General features: G+C 39.0%; 1 protein-coding gene across 2 annotated transcripts in view; it reads right to left on the reverse strand.

Moving 5' to 3' along the window:
* Positions 1 to 17,604, reverse strand: part of LOC133976396 (diacylglycerol kinase zeta-like) — a 103,286-nt gene that overhangs the window by 31,326 nt on the left and 54,356 nt on the right. For both annotated transcript variants that reach the window (XM_062414598.1, XM_062414597.1), the window contains 4 exons: positions 11,976 to 12,042; positions 8,659 to 8,699; positions 6,338 to 6,480; positions 3,105 to 3,200 (listed from right to left, as the gene is read on the reverse strand). In XM_062414598.1, coding sequence (XP_062270582.1) covers positions 3,105 to 3,200; positions 6,338 to 6,480; positions 8,659 to 8,699; positions 11,976 to 12,042 — 347 coding nt within the window. The remainder of the gene's footprint in view (positions 1 to 3,104; positions 3,201 to 6,337; positions 6,481 to 8,658; positions 8,700 to 11,975; positions 12,043 to 17,604) is intronic.

The raw sequence follows: 17,604 nt of genomic DNA on the forward strand, positions 1-17,604 counted from the left end.
TGTTCCACAGCCTAAAATAACTCATGTTTATGTTTAGCTGATATTTGATCATGTTACATGATGATATCAGGAAGGATAAGCGCCATCAGTTAAGTTTTTAGTTAGTTGGTAAGTTACATTTTCATTCAGTCCAAGACTCATTTACAAACTGTTTTTAGTCAGGTATAGATAAGTAAGGGCATTTTCTGACCTATAATTGGTTTGCTCTGTCTCAATCATACATCACTAGTTTATTTTGACGCAATCAACACACACCATCCTGCTTCCAGAAATACTCACTAGAGCACCAAATGTGGATTCATCCACTACTGAAAATAATCCTGAACAAATGCACTATTTCTCCCTATTTGGGTAAAATTGGTTAAAAACAGAGTGTCCAGCTGTATCAGGAAATTACTGGTTCTTTAGTAGGAGCCAGTGAAATAAGGGCTAAGTAATTCAGACAGGGCAGACAGAGTAATGCATTATTGGTTAGCATCAGCACATGGTAAAACATTTTTTTCTCTGTTGACTGATTTAGCAACTAAGCTGTTGATATTCTACATTTGTCTTATTTGTTATCTAACAAATTTGTAATCTAACAAATAAGAAATATGTGGAATATCACCAGCCAAATCCGTAATATCAGTCAACAGAGACAAATTAATCTGTTTTCTCTCTATATGAGCTTCTCATTCAGCCTGGAGAGAGAGAACGTTTAAAGAGCATCAACAGACAGCTGCTCTAACAGGTTCCTGTAGGTGAAAATGTAATCTCTCCGAATGTGTGTGTGTAAATATGGTTAAAAGGATTTCATATGGAGGCAGGGCAAGCAGGAAAAAAGTGTTATCCACAGACACACACACCAAGAACACACACACAACCAGAGCTAATATTATAGTGACAATTCCCTGTTTCTCATGAAGAAAAGAAACTGTGGAAAGAATGGAAGTAAAAAAATGTTTTTATTTTTATACACCTACACATATATGCACAAACACATACATACACAGTTCAGCATCATGCAAGTCTACTTCATGCAAGATTTGCTAACAGGCTCTATAGCCACGATAACCGTGAAGCGTTGCAGTGAAATTTGCATGTACAGTACTCCCTCAACCAAACAGAGAGAGACGAGCCCTTCCCACGTTACCTACCCTATACTGTGCATGGATGTTATAATGTAACTTGTAATCCAAATCCACTTTTGCTATTTTAACGGCGGAAAAAAGGTCAATGCGCCAGGCGCATGGTCCAAAAGGGTTGGACTTAAGTCCCCTCGTTAATCATAGGTGTGGTTTGGGCGAAACACGCACTAAACCAATCATTTGTCAAGCAATGTGTTTCAAGAATAGAACATGAATTACTATATAACTGACCAGTCTGATGAGTGTAGAGGTGTGTTAAGTTATACTGTAAGCAGCCTGGTGTCATCAGCTGATTTAATAAACAGTGAGCGGCTGTGTGTAATGGCACTGTGCTCTGTGCAGCATCTCAGAGGCTACAGACTTATCAACACATCAGTCATACAGGATAAACAGCTGTGGATAACAGACACTGTAAGAATCACCTGCATTCATTAACAGATTAATACAGATGTTTTAACCACAGATGTTCAGATGCTTTTCTTGTTGATAAAATAACTAAGTGGCAGCGGAGCGTCTTTCCTCCAGAAGCAGACGTGATTCTGAAATCCATTCTCCACAAAAACACTAACAACTCACTCTGTGCTGCATATTTTCGCGTCTCCTCCCGTCAGGTCAGCGTGCATGCAGCTGTACACTACACAGACATTGTGATGTTTTGTTTTTATTTGTTTATCTTTTAATTGCAGTTTTAGTTCTCTTTAAATTCATTTTGTTCAGTAGTAGTACTCAGCAGGGTTTTAATTCTTGAAAGTATGGAAACCTGATCAATGACATCTCAAGAATATGTGCTAAATAATGTTCAAAAACTGTTTTTTTATTATGTAAACCCCTCATACAGTTGTTAGGACTGTATGCAGCGGCACTCTCCAAGGTGCTGATCCCCCCCCCACCCCCCCCCACCCCCGCCCCCACAAACAATGGCAAAGCTTATTATCATTTAATCTGTTATTTTTACAATGAATTGAATCTGATAAATATTATGACTAACCAATATGATATGCCTGTGTAACAGTCAGATTATACACTCCTATTCAAATCTTGATACTACGCTCTTAAAATAACAGTGAAATATGCTCCAGTGACTTCAGACATGTTTTTTTTTGGTCAGTAGCGCAATCACGTTCCTCTTCTTCAAAATAGCAAAGCGCCTACAACGCACCTGACCGCGCCTCATTTTGAGATCAACACGCCTATGGGCGCACAGACCGGTGCAAGTGCATTTACTATTTAGACAATGTGGACGCAAGGCGAGAAAATGACAACTGTGCCGGGGGAAACTAACAAAGACACATGCGTCACGCCCGCCATCCGCTGTGCGCCGACCACAAGATGGGGCCCAAAGTCTCCATTGTGACTGTAGTTAAAGCCGATGCAGCTGTGTCTTATATATTGAATCTCATGTAAAGCTTTGTTTTCATTGTTAGTGTAATGATAAAGTTTAGAGAGATATCAAAAGCGTCATTTTTAAACACTGCATTTACTGCCTCTTGAGAATAATATAGGACAGTGTTAGGGAAATAGTGGCCCCTTAGGTCAAATCCAGTAGATAACAAAATAAACACAAAGCTCCTGTTAATTCTAATTATTGTAACATAATGTAACATATTGTTACATTTAATAATGCCACTATGGTTATATCATGCCATTTGAACAGTGAAAGGTGATGAAATTTGGTCTAAACCTAATTCCACAGCTTTAGCCTTAGAATTGTTCTTTTCTGATTGGGATTCAAGCAGAAATAGTGTTTTGATGACATTTCCCCCCCTCACATAGTCATTAAAAATGTTATCAATGATTTAAACGACATAAACAAAACATATAGGCCTGCATTTCCACTGCACCAGTTAACGGCCCTGCAATGAAAGTTCCTGAAAAAACTGGCCCATGATTGAACCTGATTGCTGACCCCTGATATAGGGTCACACACACATTCAAGGCTTGTCAAAGAACTTGGCATTGTATTTAGTGTGTGTTTACCTGGTAGCAGAGGATGACGGTGAAGAAGAAGAAGAAGAAGAAGAGGCCACAGGATAGACACAGACATCATTGGAGGTCTGATTTGAGCTGCTTTCCCTGAAGATCATCCAAAAAAAAAAAAAAAAACAGGTTAAACATTACAATCTTCTGGCAGAGCATTCCTTACTATACAAATCAGAGCAGTCTTGTGTGCTACTTGTAAACTTTTCAAATGTCAGCATGACATCTTTTTGTAATGTCTGTATATTTTATCTGCAAGCAGTGTTTATTATTCAGTTCAATATTTTGTGTTTTCTTAGGCTGGTTTCCAGAAGTTTCAATACTGCTGTATCTGGCCTACTTTCTTGCAAGTATCTGTCAAATACATTTGCAGACTGTGAAATTATATGATTTTCCATGAGTGTTAGCATGAAGATTATCTACCTCTGTGGAGAGATGGACTGATTCTGGAAACTACATTTTCACTGTAAAGTTATAACTATCCCTGATGTCAATTAGACCGTGTGTTAGTAAATTGCCTGTGGTGTTCTATATTTTGCTTTAATACTTAATCTATAAGTGGTTATAGATTTATTTAAGGCCTCAAAGTATTTAGGGCCTTACCATTACTTTGTGGTAGCAGATGTAGATAGGCGTCATGGCAGGGTGCACAATTTCACCATTAGTTTTTACTATGGCAATCAATGTTATCATTAAGGCATCTAAGTGGGTCATGGGGAGAGAGGCGTACACGGATGACATGACAGTCGTCACTACCTAATTGCATTGGACAAAGGATTTTTCTCTGTACTTGTCTTGTTAGATGTCAGTGCTGCTTTTGACACCATTGACCATCACATGCTATTACAGAGACTGCACGTTTAATTGGCATTAAAGGAACTGCATTAAGCTGGTTTAAGTCCTATTTATCAGATTGATTTCTGTTTATACATATTAACTATCAATCTTTCATGCATGCTAAAGAAAAAAATTAAGTGCATCCTGTCTCAAAAACATGCAGAAAAACTACACCACACATTTGTTACTTCCAGGCTGGATTATTGTAATTCATTATTATCAGGCTGTCCTAACAAGTCTCTAAAGACTCTCCAGCAGGTCCAGAATGCAGCTGCACGCATACTGACAAAAACTAGTGGACAAAATCATATTTATGGTTTTAGCGTCTCTGCCCTGGGTCCCTGTAAAATCCAAAATATAATTTAAAATCCTTCTCCTAACCCTCTCTACATTTAAGAATAGGCTTAAAACTTTCCTTTTTGATAAAGCTAATAGTTAGGACCAACCAGGCCTGTCCTGGACCAGCTCCTAGTTTATTCTGCTATAGGCTTAGACTGCCGGGGGTTCTCCCATGATGCATTGAGCTTCTTTCTCCTCCTCCCTCTCTCTCTCTATCCATCTATCTATATCCATTTACATTCATGCACTATAAATGCATTCACTAACTTAAACTTCTTCCCCGGAGTTCTCTTTGCTTTCTCGTCTCACAGGTAATCTGGGCCTGTAGACGTTGGGATGACAGATTCCAGTCCCGGACCTACTAGCTTCAATGTTGATTGAAATGTGCTTCTCTCTCCTATCCTTCCTCTCTCTCCTCTTGACCTGCTCTATATTAAAAAATACCCTAACATAATGTCTGTTATGATTTGGCACTATATAAATAAAATTGACTTGACATGCCTTCCATAGCACCTTGTGCCAAAAGGCTGCTGGATAAGCAGAACAATAACTTACAGTTGACTAAGGTTAAGCCAGAAAAATCAAGAAGCATCTCAGTTGTTTAGGTTGTGTTTCCAAGTAAGAGGAGGCAATTCCTACAGTGTTAAAAGTTAGGTACGTGGTAAGATGTAGCTCTTAGTGATAAAGAGCAGATGCAGGGGTTGAGACAGCAGGTAGTAGATGGCAATAAGAGTATAGGGATGTCAGGCCTTACAGGAATACTGGTGTCTGCATGACTTGCCCTGCTGCCATGATTGTCGTACGCCTTGAAAGTGAATGCTTATCAGTTAACAGTTATGCCTTGTTAAAACATAACTATTGGAAATTCTTCCCTTCTTAATGCATTTAAGATCATCAGATGTGTTGTGCCAAGGAAATGTTGGTATACAGCAAATAGCCCCAATCTGTAGTACTAGTGGTAGTAGTAGTTCTACTGTAGTAGTCCATATTATGGCAAGATGGTTAGCTCATATTAACAAGTGGCGGGAGCACCACACTGTATGAAAAAAGGGATTTTGGAGCTCCCTCTGGCTAGATTAACAGAGAAGTTTATATATGCAAAAGCAAGGCTGGAAATGATGCTTTCAGAGTCTAGGAATATACCAGTATGGTGTACAGTGCCAACAGTCTCAGCAGGGTGGAAGTGGAACCCAAGGGAGGAAGTTTATCAGGCTCAGGCAGCATTCAGAAGTAGAGATATTATAGGGAGCTTGGACTGGGAATATCACAGCCTACATGGGGTAAAGCAACAGCTATGTGATATTCCCAGTTGGCAGAAGGAAACTGGTTGTAGAGGAGATTCAGAGGCAAGAGGAGGATGCTGGATATGGATAAGCAGTTTATCCTGCAAAGCAAGGCCAGTGGATGAGTTGGGAAAGTGTAGAATAGAAGAAATCTTTGATAGGAGCAACTTGTGATGTTCTCCCATCTCCCCAAAATCTTAGTAAATGGTTAGACAAGGACCCAACATGTCTTTTATGTTCAGGTAGGCTATAGCTTCACCTCAACATATTCTATCAGGGTGTAAAAGAAGCCTGCTGTCTCAAAGTGATACACCTACTTACAATGCAGTAGCTAGGACACTGTTGACCCTCAGTGTAGATAGACAATAAGTGACCTCTTAGACGTGCCTTCACTCTTACTCTCCAGAAGGCTTGCTAATTAGTGGCTCTTGGTAAGGCTTGTGGGACTGGATAAACAGAGATAGTGACTGGGCAATTGAGCGCACCACGGCATTCAGATTAAACTTCCAGGACTCAAAAGCAGTTTAAAGTAATGTTCAGGGTAAGTGAATGATATCATCTGTCAGAGGGCTCAGTAGATTTATGCCAGCACAGCTTGATACCCACTACAGAGCCTAATGATCAAAACATCATTTAACATTATTGCTGGGCTTCTTTAGGAATGCTCATCCAATTTTTTGCCACATTTCATTGTACAGTGTTTTTTTTTTTTTACTGGTTAAGGCAAATGCTAATCGTGGTGCCACGGGATCAGTCTGGTGGTGATTGACTTACCTATTGTTTACCAGGCTGGAAGCAGGGTTAACCAGGTCAGGCATTGTTGTGGGTGAGGTGCCGACAGTCGTCATAACAACCAGTTCAGGGTCCAGAATGAAGATCTCTTCTTGGGAGATTTCTGATACGTAGTTTAGATGTTCCTGATAAAACATTACACATGGGACATTATAAACAAACAGCGAGCCCAGGCAGGTATTATAAAGAATGTGAAATGAGAGCTGACTAAGATAAGGTGCTTGAAGGCAATAAATCGGTGCAACGATGGGAAATTGAGAAGTTGAGGTTCAGTTTTATGCAAATGTCCTCTGAAACACAGGAGTGACAACCTGGAGACAATCAGTCATGCTTTTTTTGATTTTCTTGTGCAACAGAAAGCCACAGTTATTTTGTGCTCTACTCAACTAAATAAAATAAAGAAAATGATGGAAAAGCTGATCCTTACAAACAGTGGCTTCCTGCTTCTCAACAGCATACCTTCACCAAGCTCAAGTGACAATGATAGAAAATACTAATAGAAGCTGACTGTATATATTATGTGATCAACACCTGCAAAGTTTCAAACTGGTAAGAGACAGGAGCCTGCCTCTTTGCATCTGTATGCATGAACATATACAGTACATACATTGCCACTTTGGCTTGGTGAGGGTATACTGTTCATACGTACAGGCTCAAGCCTTGCGGCACTGCATGTGGCAAGTATGCCAGGCTTCTAAGATTCTTGTCACACTGCTTCCAGTACTGATGACATGAAATATAATCCATTATTAGAGTACAATTAGTTTTGGCATCTAAGACAATATTTTACATTTCTGGAAAAAATATAACAGAATATTTTATCATTTGTTTTGCTGATCTCAAGGTACACAATGCAATACATAAAAGTGCCTTTGTATGTACTTGATTGGCTACTACAGTGTCTTGCTGGATTAAGTCATGTTGTGATCTGGCAAAAGTTGATCAAGACTGGCTTAATTCAAATTAATGAAAGAGCTGTTTTTCCCCTGTAGGGCTAAAGTCTGTCTGAATGTGGCTTCAGGCAGTATCATACTGTAGGAGTAGGAATATCTCACCAGCTAGTCAGAGGCAAAGCTGACTGTAAACATAGGTGGTCATCCCTAAATTGGAACCACTGATTAACTGAAATCTGTAAGACTACATACTGCTGGCCAACAGCAGGCACCCACTACCCAAAGGCAGTGCCCACAGCCACAATGAAACAATTGATCTGTGTAGATGTGCATGGAAAAGATGTGGAATTGGCACATATTTCTGTTTGAATCGAAGCCCTGGATAAAGTAATAAGTGGACCCTTTGCCTTGTTTTTTTTTTGGTATTGTTTTTTTTTAAATCAAGCCATAGGTAAAATGTGTTTACACAATATGACTACAAGTATGTGGACACTGCCCTCACTCTTCAGGGAAAGCTGTCCACAAGAGCATTAATGAGGTCGGCCACTGATTTTAGGATATAAGGCTTGGCTCACAATCAGCGTTCTAATCCCAAAGGTGATGGATGAGGTTGAGGTCAGTGCACTGTAAAGACTTCCACCTCAAACTGGGAAAACCATTCATTTCTGAAGCTTGCTTTGTGCACAGGGGAATCTTTATATTGAAACTGTTGACACAAAGCTGCAATAATACAACTGTATAAAAATAACTATGTTAGACGATTAACGTTTTCCTTCACTGGAACAAAGACCCCTCTCCACACACTGGTGAAATGTTTTTTAAACTACTTTTTTGAGAAGGGGCAGCTGAGAACATTTAGCTGACCAGCTGTCAAAAACTCTAAACTAGGAAAGAGCTGTGTATTAACAAGACATGCTACCCAATTAGTTTCCCCCTCTTTTACTTAAGCCTCTGTACCTATGGTGTATGAACCACTTGTTAAAGTAATATGCCAAGTAAGCCTTCCCTACCCCAGCAATGGGAATAATTAAGCAGCTGGCAGTAATCACATTCTGTTCACACTCATGAAACAGTGGACATCTGGTTCCTCTGCTACAGCTTTAGCAGGATCCTGAGACAAGCCAAGCCATAAGGAGAGAATCAGACACAATGAGAGCAATGCTCTCTCCCTCACACTCTGAAGGTGACAAAGGCTGCACACTCACATACATCTCTTACACACACAAACACACATGAAGCTTATTTTATCAAAATAAAATTACCAGTGAGTACTTTTATTCTATATTCACCTATATGTCACCTGACCTCAGAGGGTTAGTTATCTTAGGATATATATTGAATATAATACAATCTAGAGATATTCTTGACAAGATAGAGAAATAACATCCAGTGTAAACTAGACACTCTTACCTGGGCTCGGTCTATCCTGTAGAAACGATCTGCTGTCGTAGCTGTGGAGACAAAAAAAAGGAAATGTTATCTGTTGCATTAAGGAAAATTACCTAATAGAAAATGTCCTTAAATTCAGTTGATTTACTGACTGACTGATTGTTTCTCACAATTGTTAAGCAATTGCAGATGAGTCAGAGATTCCAACAGTGTTAGAGAAGCCACATAGACGTCAAGGTAGGTGATATGATGCAGCTGAGGAATAGTGTTTTCTTTGTTAGATGGCTCAGGCAGCATGCTAAAATGTTTCTGTAGATTTCTGGATGAGCCCAGCACTCATATTACACCACTGTTAAAGGGCTTATCTCAGTGGCTAAATACCTGAATGAGAACTGAAAATGTCTTATTATAATCATCACTAGTGTTGTGTTCTCTCTTTAAGCTAGCTGTTATATCTTTTTTCAGTTCCAGCTCTCTGCTACATTCTGCCAGGATTCTACCCAAAGAGAGGTGTGCGTATGTGTGCAGGGTGCTGTGCATGCATGTGTACCATTGTATAAGAAGTGTTTCTTTTTTATGTGACATTTAAGTTGTCCAACAAAAAAAAAAGTTTGGATGCAAAAAATTGGTTTTGTCTGTCAAAAGTAAGTAATATCAAAAGTTTAACATCTAGCCAGCCCCTGTGCCCCTCCAGTAAACTTTCAAAATGGCCAGTCATCAAAAGTCAGGTGCTAAGAAAGGAAGAATTAAACAAAAAACATAAAAATATAGCACAGGTGCACAGTACAGTTCATATTTGAAAAAAAGACAATGAAGTGGCAGATCTAGCTGTTACAAGTAATGGTACAGCCCAACCTGCAATGACAGCGGAGAGCAAGGTGAAACACAACCATTAATAAATGCCACGTGGCTTTAACTTTAATATCCTGGTATTAGCTTGTACAAAATCACAACACAACCTCTGACAGAAACAGCTGAGTTTGGAGATGGAAGTAGTTGCATGAGGATAAAAGGCCCAGCATGCAGAGGAGTGTGGGGCAGGAGAGGCTAGCTGTGGCAGAGAGGAACAGAGACACAGCGCCCACCAAAGAGTCAGAGCAGCAGGTGAAATAGCATCAGAGACTCATTTTAGTGAGTTATGGCCAGATAAAATGACTGATTCTGACAGGGTGACACTGGTATGTGTCATGGCCAAGACAGCGCCTTTCACAGATATTGCAAAAGAAATACCAAAAGATAAAGAACATGCATTATGTGTGTTTTATGGCCAGCTGGTCAGCAGCCTATGCGGAGGAGGCCTTTGAAATTCATCTTTCCCTGGGCACAAGCTAGACACACAGCAGTATGAGATTAATATTATGCAAATATATGATATGCATCAGTAAACATCATCTGATGAAACTATAGTTTATGTTATTTTCAGGGTGTTGCAGAACTGAAACCTTTCCATGTTATTATGAAAATATGAAAAACACCCTAGGAGTCTGCATGGACTGATATTTTTAATGAAATGAATGTGATGGACATCAAAAAGGCTTGTGGATTGGTGATTATGTTGCATTTAGACCTAATATAGTCCTGTGTTAGATCAATGAAAGGGACTGCATTGGTGGGGGTGTGTTGTTTAAAGTACCAGTGGGACAATGAAATACCATCCAGGAACAGTTTAATGTCTTCAGCTGTCTTTAATTAAAGGTTTATCAGATGCCAAAACACAGTGCAGTGATTTGTAATCATCGCTCACTTACAGGATTTTACAACTCTTTAGTCATCACGGTGGCAGCTGCACTTATCTTATCTTTTTTCATGACGATCACAAGGAAAACACTTGAAATACAGCATCATGTCATTTTATAGCATGTGTGCAAGCCAGTAGCAGTGTGTATCAGTATAACAGCAGTATGTGCTGGCAGATAGAGTAGTGGGATTATTCTGGAGGTAACAAGACTGAAAATAATGAGCTGTGTGTGTCATCCTTCTACCAGCCATCACAGCTACTGATATGATAAATCTCATAACAGTCTAGTATGTTTATATGTAGTATAGTTTATATGTAGTTTCACTTAACCACTGAGATACAAACTGCTGTAATATTTACCTCAGGCTGCTGACAGAAATCTGACTTTTCAAAAATCTTTCCATATTTTGATTGATTAAAAAAAGTGTAACAAGTGTGACCATGCACTCTGCGGGGCTGAATACTACTAGGACCAGGAGTAAGTGACAATTTAATCCTTAATAAATTGTATTAAATTGTGATTACTTTTAATTGACTATGATTTAACATTTTAATAAATTCATAGCAGATGCCACACATATTGTTTATTTTAGAATAAGAATGCCAAGAGTGTGCAAAGCTGTCACCAAATAAATAAAAAAAATGGCTACTTTTAGGAATTTCAAATATAAAATATATTTTGGCTTGTTTAACATGATTCCATATGTGTTGTTTCATAGTATTGATGTCTTCTGTATTGTTTTAGACTGGTACTGTTTGCATATTTGCAAAAGGGCAGGAAAAAGTAGTTTGCTTTGAGCTCCATTCTAGTTCATTTCACAAGAGAGGAACTTCAGACTAAGCACCTAATTCCAAATGTGTCAAACTACAACTGCAGTATGACTATAGGTAGGTATAGGTAAATATATATACAGTAAGTGTATCTTAGTGAGAGCCAGTTAATAACAAATGATCAACCTTATGTTGACTTGGCTCTGCTCTCTCCCCTTTCTCCTTCTCTCCCTTTTCCTGTTAAAGGGGAGTTTTTCCTTGTGCTGCTCATGTGGGAATATTGGGTCTCTTTAAATTAAAATAAAGTGTACAGTCTAGACCTGCTCTATGTGTAAAGTGCCTTGAGATAACTTTTGTTGTAATTGGTGCTATATAAATAAAGATTGATGGGTGGATGGATGGATGGATGGATGGATGGATGGATTGAAAAACAGAAACTGTTGGTGTTTTTTTTTGCAATGTGCACTAAGATAATAATATTATGTTAAATTATGACTTCTAACTTTACCACCAATCACTTCCTTCTCATCAACAAGTGGGTGTGAGTATGTGAACAGATTATTGATTACTGTGTAAGTACATTGAGAGCCACTAAAGTCAAGTTTAATAAAGCCAATGAAGCTGACACCTTATTGGTTGTTTTTTTCCCCGACTTTAAAAATATGGTTTAACCTATTCGACTGAATATGAGACAATACTTTATTCTTGAAATTACGTTTGAAAAAGCAGCAGTTTTATTATGATTATGGACAAGACTGTTACTTTTTATTCACAGCATCAGATATTATGTCTTTCTAAATGAAAATGATGAACATTCTGGTGTACTTACAGTCCAAGAAACACCATTTTGGCGACAGTCTCTGCGAGGAAAGAATCTTTGGCTTGGCTGCTTCCTCCTAAGAGAAACACAGATAGAATGGTTAGATTGCAGAGCAAAAGGAAACTGGCTGACAGTGGAGCAGCATATCACCTGACCCATGGATGTAACTTTTTGTTAATAATAATAATAATAATAATAATGATAATAATAATAATAATAATCTATCTATCTAGATAACAGAGGAATTGACAACAGAATAATGTGGAGAACAGAGAAGAAGAAACAGATGCATGTAACAAATAGTTTGGTTTCTTTGTTAGACATTTGGAGACAGAGTGGGAAAGTCAGAATCAGTAAATGCCGAGTAGGGATGGAATACTGACTGTGGTCTTCATTTATCTGACACAGGCTGAAACACTGACTTACTCAGATGATGAAACATTTTTAGATTACAACTTTCATTGACCAGTTCATCAATATTTTTTTTTTGTTTGAAACGTTTTTAAAGAAATACAAATGAAACAATTTAAACAGCTGCGCCTGCCAAAAAAGTTAATTTTTTGTCAATTACTGTATCCCATTCTGTAAATTCTTCCATATATGCTATCACCAATCCCACACAATATTAATATAGGCAGTGAATCATGCAAGAAGTCATAGGAACTGATGCATGCACTCATGTCACCATGCATGAATGAGCTGTGTGTAGGAGAAAGCTAGTGGCTAACGTGCTAACAGCAAATAGTAGCCTAAAATATGACCCAAATAAAAATCAGAATCAGAATCCCCTTATTGGCCAAGTATGTTTATACATACAAGGGATTAGACTCCAGTTAAGTGGCTCTCAATGCAGTTAGACACAACAATCATCAGAAAGATACACAAGGAAATGCGGTATTTTTGTCAAGTGCTTCACTTCAAGAGTGACATGTGCCCTTGTTAAACTAAAACTCATTTCTCATTACTGAACTGCACAACTGCATAAATAGTGGACTTAAATAAAAGAAATTCTAAGTTTTGTTTTCACTTCTCTTAAAGGGGACACATTGGTAAATGGACTGTACTTATATAGCGCCTTTCTAGTCTTTACGACCACTCAAAGCGCTTTACACTACATCTCATTCACCCCATTCACACACATTCATACACTGATGGCAGGAGCTACCACGCAGGGTGCCAACCTGCACATCAGGGGAAGCTTACCATTTACACACATTCATACACCGTTGGCACAACAACGGGAGCAATTTGGGGTCAAGTGTCTTGCTCTACCTCCTGAGCCACAGCCGCCCCCTAATTCTGCATATCTCCAGGCCTATATGTTAATCAGGGGCTCTACTGGATTGTCTTTGCATGATTTACAATTTATTTATCTTAAATTGACCCTTTATGCAGACTGTCAGTTCAGCGTCTGTCTGAAACAGGTGGTTTGAGTTCCTGTATCTTTAAAGCCCCTATCCCGATGAGAACATTCTATTCTGATTGGTTAAAGTCATAGCCAACTCTGGAGGCTACGTCAACAAACCATGAACAAACTTTAGTAGCAAGATTTCACTCATTTTTCTACTTCCTTACTCAAAATGTCAACTTCTCAAATTCATCCATACATGTTCGAGTCGGAGTCCGAAATACGTGAGTAGACAACACCTTGAAAAACTTAAGGCTCCAACCTTAGCAACCAAAAAAACGGAATGGATGGCCATTTATGTGCATGCACACATAGTAACAATAAAGTGATGTCATCACAGGAGGAAGTAGAGCTAATGTTGCCAACAAAGAATTCAGAGCAGGTTTTGACTTGCAGGGAGCAATTTTACATAAATTCACCTCAGGTTTTGGAACTTCGGCCATGTTTAACATAGATATGCAAGACCATAGTAGTATATAAATAACAGAAAGCCGTACAAAAGCATATGTCCCAGCTGTTCTAAGAACTGTTGCAAACAAAATGTTCAGGTTGAAGCCCTGACTTTTGACTTGAAAGAAGCATTTCTACATATGTAAACCTTGTGTTTTAGAACATTGGCTGTGTTTAACATCTGACATCTTCATAGTATATGAATAACAGAAAACCACAAAAAGCCGAATATGTTCCATCACCAACCCACATCTGATGAGCTTAAAATATAGATATGAAATGCTTGTTTAAGTGGGAGATTCACTTACAATCAGCAAGATTTCTTTGAGCTGTGTCCAATTAGTTCTGAATGCTGCAGCAAGGCTTTTAACAAGATCAAAACACAGACACCATATTACTGAGATTCCTGCCTCTGTCCTGTGGCTCCCTGTTAGCTGTAGAAAGGACATTAAAACCTAGTTCTTTGTTTACAGATCACTAAATGGTCTTCCCCTGCTTCTATCCATGTACACTTGCCCCTCACCACACTGTCAGACACCTCAGATCTCCCACCAAAGACTTGTGTTTGTCCACAGATCAAGAACTAATTGTTGTGTAGATAAAACTTCCTCAGCAGACGTCCCAAAACTGTGAAATCTTCTTCTGCCATCAATTTGTTCTTCTCACTCTATTGCGGTTTTCAGCTTAATTCACACTTTTATACTTTAACAGTTAGCTGGGGCTGACCTGACCTGACTTATTTGTTCCTGTGATGGTGTGAGGCCATACGTTGTATGCTACATGTTCTTTTGCTCATTGTGTGTTAAAGTAATGAATTTATCAATGTGTTTCCTTTGAAACTAAAACCAATCCGAAATCATTTAAAAAAGAGGAAGAAAAATGTTTAGAATATAAATTATGTAAATTATATTCTAAGCGAGAAGAGCTACTGCAGGCTCAAATTTGTAATTGAATAGTGTAACAGAATATGCAGTGTGCAATTTATAATACTACAAATTGTAATATGGTAATGTGCCATGGTAGATCTAAAATCACAGATCTGCAAATATTTTACATGATGTGTCCATTGGTGGGACAGAGTCAGTGTCAGTGGGGGTCCCAGGTCTTGTTGATGATGCTGGCTGCAGGCAGGAAGAAACTGTTCTTGTGGTGTGTGTAGTTTTGGTCTACAGCCTCTTGTCAGAAGGAAGCATTTCAAAAAATGTAGGTCCAAGATGGGATCAGCCATAATCTTACTGGCTCACCTGGAGCCCTGGAGGCATGCAGGCCCTGCAGGGATGGCAGGTTGCACCTGATCACCCTCTCAGCACAGAGTCTGCCCTTCCAATTGGCAGTTGCAGCAGTATATCAGGTGGTGATTGAGGAGGTGAGGCTGGACTCAATGATAGCAATGTAGAAGTACACCATCACTGACTTTGGGAGGTTGAACTACTTCAGCTGCAGCAGGAAGTACATCCTTTGCTGAACCTTCCTGGTGAGGCTACTGATGTTCAGAGTTGTTGTTGGATTTTATCAGAGTACAACCGTTTAGCCTATTTCAACACCTTGTATTTCACCTCTTTTAACTCCCTGTTCTCACTCCTGAATGCCTCTTCTTTGTCCAAACATCACTCGAAGTCTGAGCTCAAAAGTGAACCAGACCTTGTTGTTGTTACTCATCCTGGTGTGATGGCATACAGTTGTCCTCAAATAAGCTAAAGTAGGACGTCACAGCACCTGTGTAGACTGTTGGTGGCAGTCCTGAAAACATCCCAGTCAGAACAGTCCAAACATGCAGGAAGATCCTCCAAAGCTTCACTGGGCCACTTCTTAGATACCCTCACCATTGACTTAGAGAGTTTTAATTTCTGCCTGTATGAAGAGATCAGATGGTCCATAATATGATCAGAGTGGTCCAGTGCAACATGGGTGACAGTGTGGTAGGCACCACTGATAGTAGTTTAATAGAGATCTCCTCTCTAGTCAGACATTTATTAAACTGTTTATATTTGGGGAGGTCATGGCTTAAACTATCTTTTTTTAAAGTCGTTTAAAGTTTTTTTGAGAACGAGTAGTTTTGTTTTTTCTTCATATAAAGTTGAGTGAACAGACGAAACCTAATATAAATCAATATTTGATGCAAGCACAATTTGTCTTTCAAACAGCAGCAGTTCTCCTCAGTACACCTGCACACAGTTTTTCAGGTATTCGGCAGGTTGGTTGTTACTCCATCTTGGAGAAGTTACCACGGTTCTTATTCTGTGTATTTGGGCGTCTCTCTTCATGTTATTCCAGACTGACTCCATGATGTTGGAATCAGGTCTCTGTGGGGACCAAACCATCTGTTGCAAGACTCCTTGTTCTACTTGTTAGTGAAGATAGTTCTTTATGACTGTGGCTGTATGTTTGGGCTCGTTTTCATGCTGTAGAATAAATTGGGGACCGATCAGACGCCTCCCTGATGGTGTTGCATAATGGATAAGCATCTAAACATCTAAAGTGCTGAAAACTTTTGCACAGTACTGTTTTATACTGTGTGAGCTTTTTATTTGTGAGTTGCTTGTACTGCTCTCAGTAGTGTTGTGTCGCTGTAGCTGAGCTACATCCAATGATGACCAGCTTGTTACTTCAGCTACAGTTTTAAAGTAGCAACCCTGACACTGGTGTTGCAGTTGAATTGTGTTGTCTAACACTGACAGGTGTTTTAAGAAATCCTTCTAGATAATAACTAATGACAAAACACATTTCAATAGACGCACTACAGCCTCCAAAATGACAATGAAGTAGAATTGGCCTTTCTCTAAAACAGTTCAATAAAAACGAAATATTACAGCCTTCATGAGGATAGGAGTTATTGCAGCCTTAGTTAAACAATGAATAAAGAGAAATGGCTGAATATACTGAAGATTTCACAAACAAACTAAACACAAATGTTATAGCTGTTGACTTTGGATATGACATTAAGGGTATTTTTTAGGGTTGAATTTTAACTTTGGTCCCTATACCAAAATCAGTGCAGAGCAAAGTGCTGCATGACCTGATGCAGTAATCTGAATGGAGACCTTAAGACTTGGGGCTTTTATAGTATATGGCTGCCATCACTGGTCTCATGCTGTGTTGGAGGTTTTTCCACAGTAAATGGGATACAATCATTGGAAAACAATGAATATATACTGTATGTACCTGATTTTTTAGGGTAAAATTTCAAGATAATCAATCCAGGCTTAGGTAACTTCAATGGAAAAATAAAAAATAAACAATAAAAAATTCAGTTCAGCACTGCAGTTGACTCAATTTAAAAAGTCACATTCCAATAGATGTGACAGGAGGAAAACAAGCCAAAGAAAGTTAAGTTATTTTCTTTTCAAACTGCAAACCTTTCATGCAGACTGTGACAGAGAGGCTGGCTGAAGTAAACACCTCTCTTTCTCTCTCCCTGCATTTGTCTTTACTTATCTAATCCTGCTGTCGTGTTCAGCAGCACTCTCAAGCTGAGAAAAACGCCTGCAGGCTTTTACCGCAAACTTAAAAGTTGAACTTGTCTGACTGACTGACTCTCTCTTCTCTTCTTCACCTTCTTTCTTCTCCTGTCTCCTCTCCATTCACTCCTGCTCGTCCTCTTACACATAAAGTATCTGATTTCCTTCTTTTGTTAGTCAGATCCACTGAGCCTTCTGGGTCTTGTTCGTCATTCATTCTGTGCCTGGAGTTGTGTGTGTTATTTATCAAACAGAAGCATCAACCTGGAAGTGTGACCCATTGAATTTCTTAGAGGGTTACATCATTGGAGGTGTGTTCTAT

The sequence above is a fragment of the Scomber scombrus genome, chromosome 24 (genome assembly GCF_963691925.1).
Source record: "Scomber scombrus chromosome 24, fScoSco1.1, whole genome shotgun sequence".
Taxonomy (NCBI): Eukaryota; Metazoa; Chordata; class Actinopteri; order Scombriformes; family Scombridae; genus Scomber; species Scomber scombrus.